The sequence below is a fragment of the Astatotilapia calliptera genome, chromosome 22, assembly GCF_964374335.1.
Source record: "Astatotilapia calliptera chromosome 22, fAstCal68.1, whole genome shotgun sequence".
NCBI lineage: Eukaryota > Metazoa > Chordata > Actinopteri > Cichliformes > Cichlidae > Astatotilapia > Astatotilapia calliptera.
Genome location: NC_137442.1, coordinates 25,808,950 through 25,824,032, shown reverse-complemented (window position 1 = coordinate 25,824,032; position 15,083 = coordinate 25,808,950). Strand labels below are relative to the sequence as shown.

Genomic DNA, 15,083 nt, shown 5'->3' with positions numbered 1-15,083 from the left:
GCAGGTCATGGCGGACATGCGACAGTTCACGCTGATGGACGTAGGAAGTGTTACAAACAGCTGATCGGATCGGCAAAGCGTGTTTCTGGAATATTATGTTTTTGTTGCTGCAAGTGCTTTTTATGCAGTTTTTGCAAAGCTATATGTGGAAGGAAACTGTGACCTAGGACAAGCTGATGGCATAAGATGTAAGTACAACTCCTCCGGTTTCATATGTAAAAAAAATTATTGCGTTAGCTTACGTGGTTGCAGTGCTACCAGGATTTAAAAATAGTTACGCAAAATGGAGCATGTCCGCTCTGACCGGCTTTAACCCTTCAAATTCAAATTCAAATTTTATTTGTCACGTACACAGTCATACACAGTACGATATGTAGTGAAATGCTTGGACAACTACTCGTGACCTAAAGAAAACAAAAAAAGGAAAGGCTATGAATAAGATAGGAAATAAATATGCAAAATTAAAAAGGGTAAATTTAACTAGAAAGGAATAAAATATAAATTAAGGTTAAAAATGAAATAACTGTACAACACAAATTAGAATGAAGGGTAAATTTAACTGGGAAGAATAAGATAAAATATATAAATTAAAGTTGAAAATAAAATAACTGTACAACAAAATACACAATACACAATATAGAACTATATAAGAATGAATGAAGAAATCTAAATCTAAATAAATATATACACAATAACAGCAGCTGTATAAGTATTAACTGGAAATAAAGAAATATAATGTCCAGTGTTGTGCAATCCACATTTGTAAGTGTCTTGTGCAGTGCAAATATGCTTAAAGTGATTAAGTGATGAAGTGAAAACAATGTCCAGAAAGTCCAGTGTGTGTGTGTAAGAACCATATGTGTGGGTCAGTACTGTGTGGTGGTGTGATTGAGAGACCGTATCGCCTGCAGGAAGAAGCTCCTCCTTGTGCTCCTCTTCGGGGCAGCCCCAGACCCCGGGGGTCCCAAAGTACCCCACCCTCAGTAGAGATAGGTGAATGAAAATGAAAAAAAAACCAGAACGATCATTTGGGGTCGAAGAGTGCCCCAGAGCGATTCTAATGGGTTCGTCAGGGGATCGGGAAAGAAAATGTAGCACTTGGGGGCCACGCACAGAAGCTGCTGCGGCAGCGTGGGGGTCATTGATACCCCAGTACATAAAAATGAAGCATAATCACAATAATAATAATGATAATAATAATAATAATAATAATAATAATAAGAAGAAGAATACAACACACAGACGCTTCTGAGTTTTATTTTATTTGAAATTACACTCACGATACAACTGAGGCAATCTGGAAGGCCATACCTTTTAGGGACATGCGCAATAGGGAGGGTGCGTTTTTAAAATGCCCCCCCTCCCCCCCGGGGCTGTATTTTTGATTACAATATCAACAAACTGTCCGTGTTTCAGGTGCTCGGTGCTGTACAGCGCCTTCGGTGGCTGTGAATACATGATCAGGAGACGTTGAATGGAAGGAATGAAACGCGGCATGAGGAGTCTTTTCCTGATGCTGTAATAATGTTCAGCGTAAAAGTCATCCTCCAAGTGTCACAGCGGGATGGAACGGACACACGCGCAGGCTCTGAGTTGGGAAACACAAGAATCTTTATTACAGCACACCAGGTGATCTATTTACAGAGGTGAGGGGGAAGGCGGGCTCCGGGGGTCCACACACAAAGGGAAAAGACACTGAAAGTCCACACGCACTCCGTCCACTCCTCACGCTCCTCTCCACACTCCACAGAAAACACGATGACGTACTCCACTCCTCGCACACTCAATCACTCAGGAAACACAGGGGTTGGTCCAGGGAATGCGGATCGGCAACGGTCCAGCGACGAGAAACACAGAGCTGCCGTCTTATAAAGGAGCTGGAACACTCTCGTAACGAGCCACAGGTGCGTGATGGCGACCAGGTGCATGGACCAAGGGCAGAAGCCCACAGGTGAGCTCCGCCCTGGCAGAGGGAGGAGGGAAAGAGAGGAAGGGAGAGAGCAGGAACAAAATGAAAAACATATGTAGCCATACTGAGCCGACTGGGTAGGCACAGGGACCCTGACACCAAGACTCGCAGACACTCGTGTTGTCTCTGGCTGGGGTGATTGGTCTTGCACCCGTTGCATGCTTCGGTGCGGTACTCGTTGATCACTAGGTCGAGTAGGTGATACACCTACGCAGTTTTCACGGTATCGACGAGTAAAGAAGACGCCCAACCATCAAGCTCGGCGTCTTTAACTGAGAATATCCAAGGGCTCCACCGAGCCCCATGAGAACATAAGATGTAAAGTACGCTCCTGTGCCAAATAATCCCAGGGAAGCGAGGCGGAAGAATTTACACCGCTCCTTCAATTCGATCCTCTCCTCTTCTTCCCTTTTTCTTTGTTCTTCCTCCTTTCTCCTCTTCAGCCTTTCTCCTTCGAGTTTCTTCTGGGCCGCCATATACATCTCGTTGGTGTAGTGGTTTCCTCCATTGAAATCCACCATTTCATCAATTTCATCCAAAAGACAGCCCCAGAGTGTCGATCACAGCGATATTTCTTCCGTCTTTGCCCTCTGCCTCTTTTCTGAGACAGCCGTCGGTGACAGACTCAGGCGAAACGTCTTCTTTGAAAGCGTTCGCATCCCCCAGGATGGTGTTTCCGGATGCACTCTTTCCCGATCCTGTTTTACCGACCAGAAGGAGTCTCAGTTCTTCACGGGTCGCAGAGCCTGCAGGGTTGGGGAAATGATAGTAACATTTGAATCATTCTAGAAAAAAAAACAAACACTACGTTACACTAGGCTATTTTTTTGTTATCTTTGTATTGATGTTGACAGCAAGCAGTTTGCCCACATAACGCCAGTAGCACAAGCAGCACACATCCCTGGATCCGGCCTTTGGTCGCCAACATTTTCAGTAAGCTAAGAAAAGAAGAAAGAAAAAAAGAGGTGAAATTAAGGCACATTCAAGGAAAGTATATCAGATCAGATTAGCAAGTTAAACCACACTGAAAATACACGTTGAATAAACCATGGCCCCAAACTAGTTGGTTGTCCCATGTGTTTCCCCCATAGCTCCTCCGGGCGCACACACAATGAGCCCTGGTTTCGCGACGCAGGCGTAGCAACAACCTCCTTCTACTCCTCACTGCCTCCTGTGTGTGTGTGTGTGTGTGTGTGTGTGTGTGTGTGTGTGTGTGTGTGTGTGTGTGTGTGTGTGTGAAGGAGGTACTGGGTTCCTCACAGACGGTGGTGTTCGCGAAACCCACCCTCCCCAAAGCTAAGGGCTCGCCAGCGAGGCGCGTGAGAGCGAGGAAAATGTTTTAAAAAAAGGGAAAGGAGGATGAGGAGACACTGAGGGTCCGAGGTCTAAACGGAAGGCTGTGTTCAGGTAACCCGCCCTCCGCAGACCTAAGCGTACGCTAGCGAGGCTCTTGAGAACGATGTAGAGGGAGCAAGGATGAGGAGGAGGCAAGGAGTGTCCAAACGGAGGGCGGTGTTCGCGTAATAGGCAGGCCACATAGCTGGTCTTTCACTAGCGAGGCAGATGAGAACGAAGGAGAGGGAGCAAGAAGGACGAAGGGCATTGAGAGCCCCAGGTCCAACTGGAGGGCGGTGTTCACATAATAGGCAGGCCAAGCAGCTGCTCTTTCACTAGCGAGGTGCTTGAGAACGACGTAGAGGGAGCAAGGAGTACGAGGCGCAACGGAGAGCCCGAGGTCCAACTAGAGGGCGGTGTTCGCGAAACCGGCCATCCGCAGACCTAAGCGTACGCTCGCGAAGAGCATAAACGGAGGGCCGTGTTCACATAATGGGCAGGCCAAACGGCTGTTCTTTCACTAGCGAGGCACTTGAGAACGATAAGAGGGAGCAAGGAGGATGAGGAGCAACGGAGACCCCGAGGTCCAACTGGAGGGTGGTGTTCGTGTAATAGGCAGGCAGGCCACACAGCTGCTTTTTCACTAGCGAGGCGCATGAAAACGAACGAGAAGGAGCAAGGAGGACGAGGAGCAACGGAGATCCCGAGGTCCTCACCGAAGGGGGTGTACACGAAATCGGCCATCTGCAGACCTAAGCGTACACTAGCGAGGAGCATAAACGGAGGGCGGTGTTCGCCTAATGGGCGGGCTAAACAGCTGCGCTTTCACTAGCGAGGCCCTTGAGAACGATGTAGAGGGAGCAAGGAGTATGAGGAGCAATGCAGGGTCCGAGGTCCAACTGGAGGTCAGTGTTCGCGTAATAGGAAGGCCAAACAGCTTCTCTTTCACTAGCGAGGCGCATGACAACGGTAGAGAAGGAGCAAAGAGGACGAGGAGCAATGGAGAGCCCAAGGTCCTCACCGAAAGGGATGTTCGCGAAACCGGCCCTCCACAGACCTAAGCATACACTAGCGAGGAGCATAAATGGAGGATGGTGTTCGCGTAATAGGCAGGCCAAACAGCTTCTCTTTCACTAGTGAGGCGCATGACAACGGTAGAGAAGGAGCAAGGAAGACGAGGAGCAACGGAGAGCCCGTGGTCCTCACTTAGGCCCATTTACGCGCAACCCAAGGCCCATCCGGCTAAGCGCTCGCCTGCGGGGAGCAGGAGAACGGGGGAGGAGGAAGGAGGTCGAGGAGGAACGGAGAGTCCGAGGTCCTCACTGAGGCCGGTGTACGCGAACACTCTCAAGAAGGAGACGATGATGATGATGATGTGAAGTTGAGAGTTGTTGCCGTGGCGCTTTGGGTTCCCTCCAGACCCCAAGGTTTGCCATCGTAACTTACGCGATCGATGGAGGGTTACAACCAATTAGGTGCCTTTGTCCGACGGTGTGACGAGACCCGCTATAGCTGGGGGTCCGCCTGACCCCCATCTGTCCCCACCGTGAACCGGCGCCCTGTTTCGCGACGAGACCTGGGTCTGCGGGACCCCCCCCCCCCTTTTTTTTTTTGGTCCAGGGCGCACGAGGGTTAAGTATGCCTTCATAGCATCCCACCAAGTAGCCAATGTAGTGTCCTCTCGATTATTTGTCTGTTTGTAAAATTGTATTTCATCTCTTATCAATTTAATAAACCCAGAGTCTTTAATTAAGGACACATTTAAATGCCATCTGCGGCTTTGAGGAATCTGTAAAATATTTCCAAGACATAGAAAAATTGGCACATGGTCCGAGAATACTATATTACCAATACTTGAATCTATAGAGTTATTCACTAAGGCTTCAGAAATAAGAAAGTAGTCGATTCTAGTATAAACATTATGAGGCGGAGAGTAAAAGGAATATTCCCTGCCTTCTGGATGCATTGTCCGCCAAATATCATTCAGACCTAAATCTGAGGTCATCTGCCTTATGGCAACTACAGATTTACTCTCTGTGCCTCTCCTAGGAAGTGATCTATCTAGGTCTTGATCCAGTATTTGATTAAAATCTCCTCCTACCACTATTTGTGCACCTTCTAATTCCAAAAGATACTGTGACAGGTTGTGAAAAAAGGTGAGTATGTCCGCATTAGGTGCATAGATATTACATAAAATTATTGGTGTGTCCAGTAGTTGTCCATAAACCAATATAAATCTACCTTCCTTATCTGTTATTACTTTTGTTTCAGTAAAGCTAACTGCTTTATGAATCAGAACCGACACTCCCCTACTTTTACCAGTTCCAGGACTGGAAAAGACTTTACCTACCCAGGAACATTTAAGTTTTAAGGCTTCTGACTTACACATGTGCATTTCTTGAATAAAGGCTATATCAACTCTTGATAATGTAACACACGATACTTTACCACTACTGAATGTAGAGAAAGTTAGGATCTTAGGCTTATGGTGTCTAGGAATCGACTAAGGCGCGAATGACACACAGCTCAAAGAACAGTCAACATTTATTCAAAACAAACCAAAAACAGTCATTCAACAGTTCACAACAGTTCCAATTGTCCATATTTGGTGAGGACATCGACAGCCTTACTACATGCATTACTGACTATATAAACTTCTGTGTGGATAACACTGTACCTACCAGGACTGTACGGTGTTTCTCCAACAACAAACCTTGGATTACCCCAGAAATTAAAACCGTCCTCAAGCAGAAGAGGAGGGCCTTCAAATCCAGAGACAAAGAGGAGTTGAAAAGGGTGCAGAGAGAGCTGAGGGGACTGATAAGGAATGGGAAGGAGAGCTACAGGCAGAAGATGGAGAACCAGCTTCAACAAAACAACGTTGGTGAAGTCTGGAGAGGCCTCAGAACCATCTCGGGCCACAAACAGCAGAACTCTCTGCCTGGGAGGGATGTGAGATGGGCAAATGAACTGAATCATTTCTTCAACAGATTTGACTCAGCCATGAGGCAGTCTGCAACATCGGCTGCAGACTCACCCACCCCCACTGCTGCTGTTCCACCTCAGACACTTCACACCTCCTCTATTCACCCTGCTCACTCCCCCCCACCCCCAACAACAGCATCCAATACACACTCAACACAAGGCTCCAGCCTGTCTCTCTCAACCACCCAGGTTAGGAGGGAACTGAGGAGGATTAATGGCAAGAAGGCAGCGGGTCCAGATGGCATCAGCTCGAGGGTCGTCAGGTCCTGCGCGGACCAACTGTGTGGGGTGATGGAGCACCTCTTCAACCTGAGCCTGAGGTTGGGAAGAGTCCCACAGCTCTGGAAAACCTCCTGTGTTGTACCAGTGCCAAAGACTTCACGCCCCAAGGACCTCAACAGCTACAGGCCGGTGGCTCTGACATCCCACCTGATGAAGACCCTGGAGCGGTTGGTCCTGGCTCAGCTTCGGCGCCTAATAAGCTCATCACTGGACCCACTTCAGTTTGCCTACCAGCCTGGCATTGGAGCGGATGATGCCGTCATTCACCTCCTACATCGTTCCCTCGCTCACCTGGAGACCGCTGGAAGCACTGTGAGAATCATGTTCTTTGATTTCTCCAGTGCCTTCAACACCATTCTTCCCTCGGTTCTAAAGGACAAGCTGGTGAACTCTGGAGTGGACCATCACCTCACTACCTGGATCCTGGACTACCTCACCGACCGACCACAGTATGTGAGGACTCAGGGCTGTGTGTCGGACAGGGTCGTCTGCAGTACGGGGGCCCCACAGGGAACGGTTCTGGCTCCGTTCCTCTTCACCATCTACACTGCAGACTTCTCCCACAATTCCACCCAGTGCTTCCTGCAGAAGTTCTCTGATGACTCTGCAATAGTCGGCCTCATCACTGATGGGGACGACAAGGAGTACAGAGGTCTGACCCAAGACTTTGTGGACTGGTGCCAGCTGAACTACCTCCAGATCAACGCCAGTAAAACCAAGGAACTGGTGGTAGACTTCCGCAGGCACAAGCATTCTCCACTGCAACCACTGAACATCCAAAGTATGGACATTGAGGCTGTGGACAGCTACAGGTACCTTGGTGTTCATCTGAACAATAGACTGGACTGGACTCATAACTCAGACGCCCTCTACAGGAAAGGGCAGAGCAGGCTGTACCTGCTGCGGAGACTCAGGTCGTTTGGAGTGGAGGGCCCACTCCTGAAGAAATTCTATGACTCTGTTGTGGCTTCTGCTATCTTTTATGGCGTGGTCTGCTGGGGCGGCAGCATCTCTGCTGGGGACAGGAAGAGACTGAACAGGGTGATCCGAAGGGCCAGCTCTGTTCTAGGATGCCCTCTGGACCCAGTGGAGGTGGTGAGTGACAGGAGAACGGCGGCTAAGCTGTCATCCCTGATGGACAACATCTCCCACCCCATGCAGCAGACTGTGACAGCACTGAGCAGCTCCTTCAGTGGGAGACTGCGGCACCCACGGTGTGGGACGGAGAGATTTCGCAGGTCTTTCCTCCCCACTGCTGTCAGACTCCATAATAAAGACTTTAACTGATCAAGCACACACATCCATACATATGCAATAATACTAAGTGCAATAATCCTTTCTGTCATCGTTGTATTTTTACTCAGTTGTATATAGTATTTGTATTTGTATTCTATTTTTATCTTATTGTATATTTATTTTATTTTATTCTACTGTATATAGTATTTTATTTTATTTTATTCTATTCTGTACAGTTGTGTACTGTATTTATTCTTATTGTATTCTAATTTTTGCCTCATAACTTTTGCACTGTCCACTTCCTGCTGTGACAAAACAAATTTCCCACGTGTGGGACTAATAAAGGTTATCTTATCTTATCTTATCTTATCTTATTTGTCAGTCTGTGTATTCAGTTTTAGAGTTCAGAGTTCAGTGTTCTTTTCAGTTCAGGTGTGTGAGTATAGTGTTAATGTTAGTAGTACTACCCGGGTAGTGTATTGTTCTGAGATCTCATAAGCTTATCTGTCAAGAAGTCACGCAGTTGTCACTTTAAGTAGGCTGGAAATCTTTCCTGCATCGCAGCTGGGGATCCGGAATCCTGGCTCGCAACTTTAGACTCCAACAAAAAAACCAACCTGCACAGGGCAGTGAACATATTTTACATGAATATCATATAACAACTTAATCAACACTAGTGACCAAATGTCTCTCACTCTTTGTATATAACGACTTAATGCAATCAATAATAAAATTAATCAAAGAACCTTAAAACAATTTCCACATCATACAAATTTAACTCAAATCTCATATTTTGTGAACAGCAGTCACATCAATCCAATGAATTGAGAGAATGTACATTACTGATGCACGAGGAAAGTGCAAAACGTGGTCGCAGTACTATTTAGCCAAAGACTGCTCATATTTATCATCTCATTACAATAAATAAAACTTACCTACTAGCTTCCAAAGAAATATTTCCGATTGGTTTAAAACATTTACAAGTGAAGAAATAAAAAGATAATACAGCACTTAAAAGGAACACATGAAATTTACATTATACTAAGCTAATGATTAGCTAACGATTAGCTTGCTATGCTAGCGCAGTTAGTCAACTCACCGGAAATGAACAAACAACACAAAAACAGAGGTACACCAGCATCAACAAGCGGAAAAGTAAAATCCAATTTGTGTCTTCACACACAACCTTTTTCTTGAACAAGGATTAAAGAAAAACTCGGTGAGTAGCTCCGACCAGCATATGTAGCCTTAGCGCTATTCTCCTTCTCTACAGTTCTCAACTCAAGTTCACAAGCACTAAACAATCTCATAGTGCCACCTACTGACATTCTTTGGGAACAGCAGTTCATTTTCATGAGGCAAATTTTAGGTGGGTTACAATAACTTTAGATATGTTAATATTTTCTTCCTCTTAATCCCGTTATTCAACCCCTTAACATTCCAGCTGGCTATTTTGAAATCTGTCTGTCTATCCATGTTATATGTTGTCTCCTTGACCTGGAGACAACATATAAGATGACACCGCCATGGACCTCAACCTGCAGGCTTTGTGTTACCTGTTTCTTTATACAGGAGCATGTAGGGGTGGACTGCCTTTTTATTTGATTACCCTTTTCTCATGTTTTTCTTAGTTAGGGACATTTTGGGGGACGTTATACTCTTACTTGTTAAACACATGCTCCCATCCACTCTCTTGGTCCAGAAGCTCCATAATCCAAGTGTCCCAACTCAGGTCTGATGGCATTTTTTCAGTGGTGTTTTTAACCTCTTGGGAACTTTCACTACATTCCTTACTTGATGCAGAAAGAAGAAACGAGTCAGGGATGCATAGCAAGCACAACAAGACACCAGCAGCCCAGACCTTTCACCAACTGAAGACATTTGCAGCACCATAAAACATGACAGAGAAGAGCTGGGACTATGTGAAAGGGTGAAGTGCTGCAGTCAAGTTGCAATGGTCCTATCTTTTATACAGTCTATGGTTCACTCTATTAAGATGTGATTATTTCCAAGGTCCATTTAGTTTTAGTTAGCTGAAGCTAAACCAGAAGTTAAAACGAGATGGTGAAAAACATTTTTAGTTAATGTTACGACTGTTGTCGTAATGTTGTCTCATATGTAAATCTGAGTGTGCAGGTGCCTTTCCGTGATTGGTGCATCCATGGGACGGCCCATACAGATTGGCTAATGACCTGGAGACAACATATAAGATGACACCGCCATGGACCTCAACCTGCAGGCTTTGTGTTACCCGTCTCTTTATACAGGAGCATGTAGGGGTGGACTGCCTTTTTATTTGATTACCCTTTTCTCATGTTTTTCTTAGTTAGGGAGATAAGACATTGTCATTTGGTTTTATTCTTTTCATAAATAAGTTTTGTACATCCTTTAGATACGGTCCCTTTTGTTTGTTGTTTTGGGGTCCACCCCGAAGCTATAGTTCGCTCCTTTCCTTTGTTAGAATTCAATCACTGTGAAAAAAAATCACCATCAAAATTGTACTGGTTGTGTGATGTGCTGCTTGGGGTCAGACAGGGGTGGATCACCCTCATATTATGGTCTGGCCACCCTTAGAAAGGCCATAACACTAAAATGAAAATTAAAACTAGACTTATAACTGGCTGGTGTCCTTACCAGTGACCTTGGGTCTGAACTGTGGGCTCCTCTTTCCAGGTGTTCGTACTGCCTGAGTGGAACCAAGATGTGCTGTCTTGCCTCTTTTGGGTTTTCTGCATGTTTCTGGCTCAACATGCAAGTATCCACTTCTTGACGTTCGCTGTTGGTTGCAGCCACTTGAGGTTTTTGGGCTCATTTGGGTTCTCAACACTGGGTGACTTTGATGGGAGTGAAAGCATCCTCACAACATAAATCACCACACTACCTGCTTTTGTTTCAGATTTTTTCTTTATCCTTGTTAACATGTTTGGGTACTGGGTTTACCTGTAATGCATTTTGTGCTCCAAAAGCTGTTATTTTGTGCAGCTGTGCTCCAAAAGCTGTTAGCATGACCTTTTTTATCATTAGATTGTGCCACACCAGCACCTGAGAGAAAAGCTTTGAGTTTGATTTTGTGTTTGTGTTTTGCAGGCACTCAGGAGAATAAGTCATGATGTTTCTTGTGTTTGTCATGTTAGTATCTCAGTGCTTGTCAATCACCAGTCAACAGTGTCACCACTGTGAACAACATCCTTCGACTGTTCGAGCCAAAACCTTGGAGAAGTCCCTGCAGCCGCTTCAAAACTCATCACTGAGCTCGATCTCTCTTTTAACACGCTGGAGACAACAATGAAAGATGACTTTCTTTCATATGCTGCTTTGACGGCTTTGTTCGTGAATAACAACAGAATCAAAACCATCCATGAAGAGACATTTCACCCGCTGATTAATTTGGAGAAACGGGACTTCCACAAACCAGTTGGAGACTTTGTCCTCTGGATGGTTTCAGAACCTGATTTCTCTCCACTAGTTCAATCTTTTGGGAAACAAATATACAACACTGGGTCCGGGAAACCTTTTCCTGCCACTGAGGAGCTTGAAGACCCTCCATTTTTGAGGAGCTTTCCTTCAGTCTGTCAGTGAAAGGGATTTTGTTGAACCTTGAAACTGCCGTGACCCTGTCCAAAGACCAGCTGGCCACCTGGCCAGGTCAGTCATGGATATTCACAAATACCCCATAGTACTGGTGGAAAAGACATATTGAGGGAAAATCCATGTTCAGACCATGTTCAGTGTGTCGTGACACTTGCACGATGGAAGAACACACCCACTTGTTGGTGCCAGAAGAGCCACTGAGAAATTATTGTTTTAGCTGGCTCATTACAAGTCGATGGCTGCTCACCTGGAGTAGGATAAAACTCTGGAGCGAATAATTGCCCGATTTTACTGGACAGGAAACTGTTTTAGACTTAGAGCTTTTTATTGTCATTGTGCAGTTTCTTGCACAGTGAAATTGGGTAAGTGGAGAGCATAGAGCCGCTGTATCTGTGCGCACCACCATCTTGCATTTTTTGCATGTTTGGCTGGTGTCACTTTTGGACTTTGCTACCTGTAGCTAAACATTTGCAGCTAAATCATTTATTTAAAAGCAGAAGCTGCAACTGATCGAGGGAATATTTGTCTGAAAACTTAAACTGAACTCCAAGGGTACCATTGCTCCAGCTCACCATCTTTACCTGAGTGAATCAGTTTGTTGAACAATCTAAATGATTCAGAAACTTCTGTGACATCAACTTAACTAAGGCTCATTACAAATTTCACAAAACACTGCTGAATACTTTTAATATTTTTTTATTAGTTATTTTTGTTTTTGTTGTTATTTTGATTTTAATAAAACAAAATAAAATAAAGAATTAAATCATTTCTTTGGTTTTTTTAAATTTAATTTATTTTACAAATAAATTAATAATAATATTAATAATAATAACAACAAATTAGTGCTGTCAGTGTTAACGTCATTTTACCTAATGACGTTAACGCTGACAGCACTAATTTGTTGTTCCCAGAGAGCAAGCCAAACACTGGTCCAGAAAAGGACGATCTCTAGTAGATTTTGTTTTAACCTCCTAGGACCTGGTGTCCACATATGTAGACATAACATTTTGGGTTGTCTAGACCAAAATACAAAATTTTGCTCTTCAAAAACCTGATATCCACTTATGAGGGAGGACATGACACTGCCACTGTTCAATCGAAATTTAAAATGAATGTCCTCATATGTGGATCTCATTCTTTTGAGAAACAAAAAAAAGATAGTCCGAATCTGATGTCTTGGTTTTTACCTTCATCGGGTCCCAATCAACCTAAATGGCACAGAGGAATTAAAAATGCATGCCATGAAAGTTCAGGTCTTAGGAGGTTAAAAATGTCCCTGCTGATGAGACCAGTGAATGTGGGGCGACGGTGGCAAGAAAAAACTCCCTCCTGGAGGAAGAAATCTTGGGAGGACCAGGCTCTCTGGCAGGACCCTCCCTCCTGAGGGCAATACTTACCTATACTTGTCCTCCAGTGTGCGATGGTGGGCTGGGACGACTGCTTTTCCTTCTCAGCATGATGATGACCTTAACTTCCTTCCTTCCTTCCATTTCCTGTTTCAGAACTGAGAATGAAGACAAAACTGGTTAACAAGGTAACAGGACATTTAAAAATTCTCTCACTTCAGGATGAGATGCTGTGTCTTCTTACGTTTCTCTTGTAAAACAGGATGTAGGCCGACTGCTGCTGTTCCTCACAAACTGCAGATCCAGTTGTGTGGAGCACCTGTGCGTCATTATAGGTGAGCCAGCGATCTGATGTAGAGTGCTGACTCTCCTCAGGATGGACAGAACTACAGATGTAGTGTCCTGAAATCACATTAAGACAAATGAATCCAACTTCTGGAAGTCAACTGATTCAAGCAAACAGTGATTTTGACTTAGTGCTTCTTAGAACATCAAAAGCTTTTGTGTGTGAGTCCTTCACTGAAAAGTAGCAAGTTTCATTTTCTGTTTGTCACAAGTCTGTTGTTTTACCTGACTCTGTGCCTCCATAATGACTGATGATGCTGCAAAGACTATAACAGCCACCACCCTGAGAAGGAACAAATCCAAAGAGTGTTAGTTTCATAAAGTCTCACATCAGTGCCATAATTAAGCTGATTTGCTGAGGCTACGTCCACACTAATGCGTTTTCGTTTGAAAACGCATCGTTTTCTCTCCGCTTTGACCTCCCGTCCACACCGAGACGGCGTTTTCCTCAAGGAAAAACACAGCATCTTGAAAACGCTCTCGAAAACGCATACATTTCAAAACGGAGTTGTCCCATCGCAGTGTGGACACTCGAAAACGCAGACTTTCTAAAACGATGACGCATTTTGGTCATGTGATGCAGTCATGTGAGCAATTAAACAAAGATAAGCCGAGTGCATTAGACAGCAGTTGTTTTGATTGCTCTCAACTTTGACAGCCCTAAAAAAGATTAATATCAGTTTGTACATGCTCCGGATAGCTTTTCTTCAAATTCTGTAATTCTCACTCACTTTTGCGCATGCGCAGGACTGGAACGTAAGCGTTTTCGGCCGTTTCAATGCAGACGCACAACTATTTGAAAATGACTGAAAACGCCAGTGTGGACACGGAGTTTTCAAATCTATCCGGGCTAGTGTGGACGTAGCCTGAGACGTTCTGCAGTCTGTTTTTACCTGATTGGATGGCACCACCAAGTCCCTCTGCAGCCTGACGGGGTCATCCACCTTCTTAATCTTGTAGGTTTGTGTAAAGCCAAACCTCTTCAGATGCAAGATCAGAACTCTGGCAGAAAAGAAAAAAAACACAAACAAGGTAGAAAATAAGAAGAATGAGTGTCAAACACAAACAGAAGATGGGAGAAAACGACTGCTCAAGTATTGTCTCGAAGAACTCTGATATTTGATGCGCCACAGTTTGGAAACCTGGTCAGTCGATCAATTCTGATGTGACCTTACTCACCTTGGCAGTGTATCAAAAGACGACTTCAGTTCTGAGGCCGTCCCTCCACAATCACAGCGAAATTCTATTTCTTGTTCCTGAGCAACAGCACAGAGAAGACAGGCTTTATGGTAGAAAGAAATCTCAACATATGCACACACACATGCACACAAACACTAACAAAAAAGGTGTGTTAAGATCGCTGATACGACAACTCTATTGGAATTTGTGATCTTACCTTCAAGTATGTCTCTAACATGTTTATAATAGACCCCTCTGGAACAAGGTCTAGAGACAAGCTGGTGAATTCCTCTTGCTGTGATGATTGGTGACCGCAGCTACACATTTCAGGAGTAACGTAGTTAAAGTAAAGATCAGGTACGTGGAAAAGAGGTATATGAAAATATTGCAACCAGCTCTGCGTTTCTGAAAGACAGGCTTACCTCTTGCATGTCCTCATGTTTTCCATTTTAAAAATGTGATGGTCTTCTACTGGGCAGCTATAACTTTGGCCCAGGAGAGCTGCGTTCCTCTCCAGGTGAGGTGTGAGCCTTTTGACCTCATCGAGGAATAATGTTAGGAATTCATGAGCGTCCTGAAAGAAAAGCAGAGAGATTTAAAACAGTACATCAAAATCAGAAGGTAAAGCAAAAAACGAAATGTCCAAATAGCTGACGCACTTTCTGTGCACTGCCGGTGTATTCAGGAGCTTGACTGCTGAATGCCTTCTTAGAAGCTCTTAGGTGGTGATCTTTAAGGCCATAATCTGTTGACTCGTGACAGTCCCTGACATCAATAAGCCTTCTGTAGAAAGGAAGGGTAAACAGACATTTCTG

The 15,083-nt window shown here is 44.7% G+C and overlaps 1 protein-coding gene and 1 long non-coding RNA gene across 4 annotated transcripts; both read right to left on the bottom strand.

Annotated features, from left to right (window-relative positions):
- Positions 1 to 1,241: 1,241 nt before the first annotated feature.
- On the bottom strand, positions 1,242 to 10,372 carry LOC145423763 (uncharacterized). 3 transcript variants are annotated; one of them, XR_013904805.1, is made up of 3 exons: positions 8,907 to 10,372; positions 8,275 to 8,424; positions 1,242 to 2,907 (listed from the first exon to the last, which is right to left on the bottom strand). It is a non-coding gene; the product is annotated as an uncharacterized LOC145423763 (long non-coding RNA). The 3 variants fall into 3 exon arrangements; XR_013904804.1 differs by lacking the exon at positions 8,907 to 10,372 and having other exon boundaries at positions 1,242 to 2,715; positions 2,840 to 2,907; positions 8,275 to 8,900; XR_013904803.1 differs by lacking the exon at positions 8,907 to 10,372 and having other exon boundaries at positions 8,275 to 8,900.
- A 1,810-nt stretch (positions 10,373 to 12,182) lies between these two features.
- On the bottom strand, positions 12,183 to 14,971 carry LOC145423762 (ubiquitin hydrolase B-like). Its single transcript, XM_080296512.1, has 8 exons — positions 14,928 to 14,971; positions 14,691 to 14,842; positions 14,486 to 14,585; positions 14,269 to 14,345; positions 13,983 to 14,091; positions 13,315 to 13,372; positions 12,989 to 13,146; positions 12,183 to 12,902 (listed from the first exon to the last, which is right to left on the bottom strand). The coding sequence occupies exons 2-8, from the start codon at positions 14,714 to 14,716 to the stop codon at positions 12,897 to 12,899; spliced, it is 534 nt and encodes a 177-aa protein (XP_080152638.1). The 5' UTR covers positions 14,717 to 14,842; positions 14,928 to 14,971; the 3' UTR covers positions 12,183 to 12,896.
- Positions 14,972 to 15,083: the final 112 nt, after the last annotated feature.

Coding starts and splice junctions, on each gene's coding strand:
- LOC145423762 (XM_080296512.1), bottom strand. CDS start 14,716: ATGGAAAACATGAGGACATGCAAGAG. Junction 13,373..13,982: donor TGGTGGTGCCATCCAATCAG/GTAAAAACAGAC, acceptor GTTCCTTCTCAG/GGTGGTGGCTGTTATAGTCT. Junction 13,147..13,314: donor TTATGGAGGCACAGAGTCAG/GTAAAACAACAG, acceptor ATGTGATTTCAG/GACACTACATCTGTAGTTCT.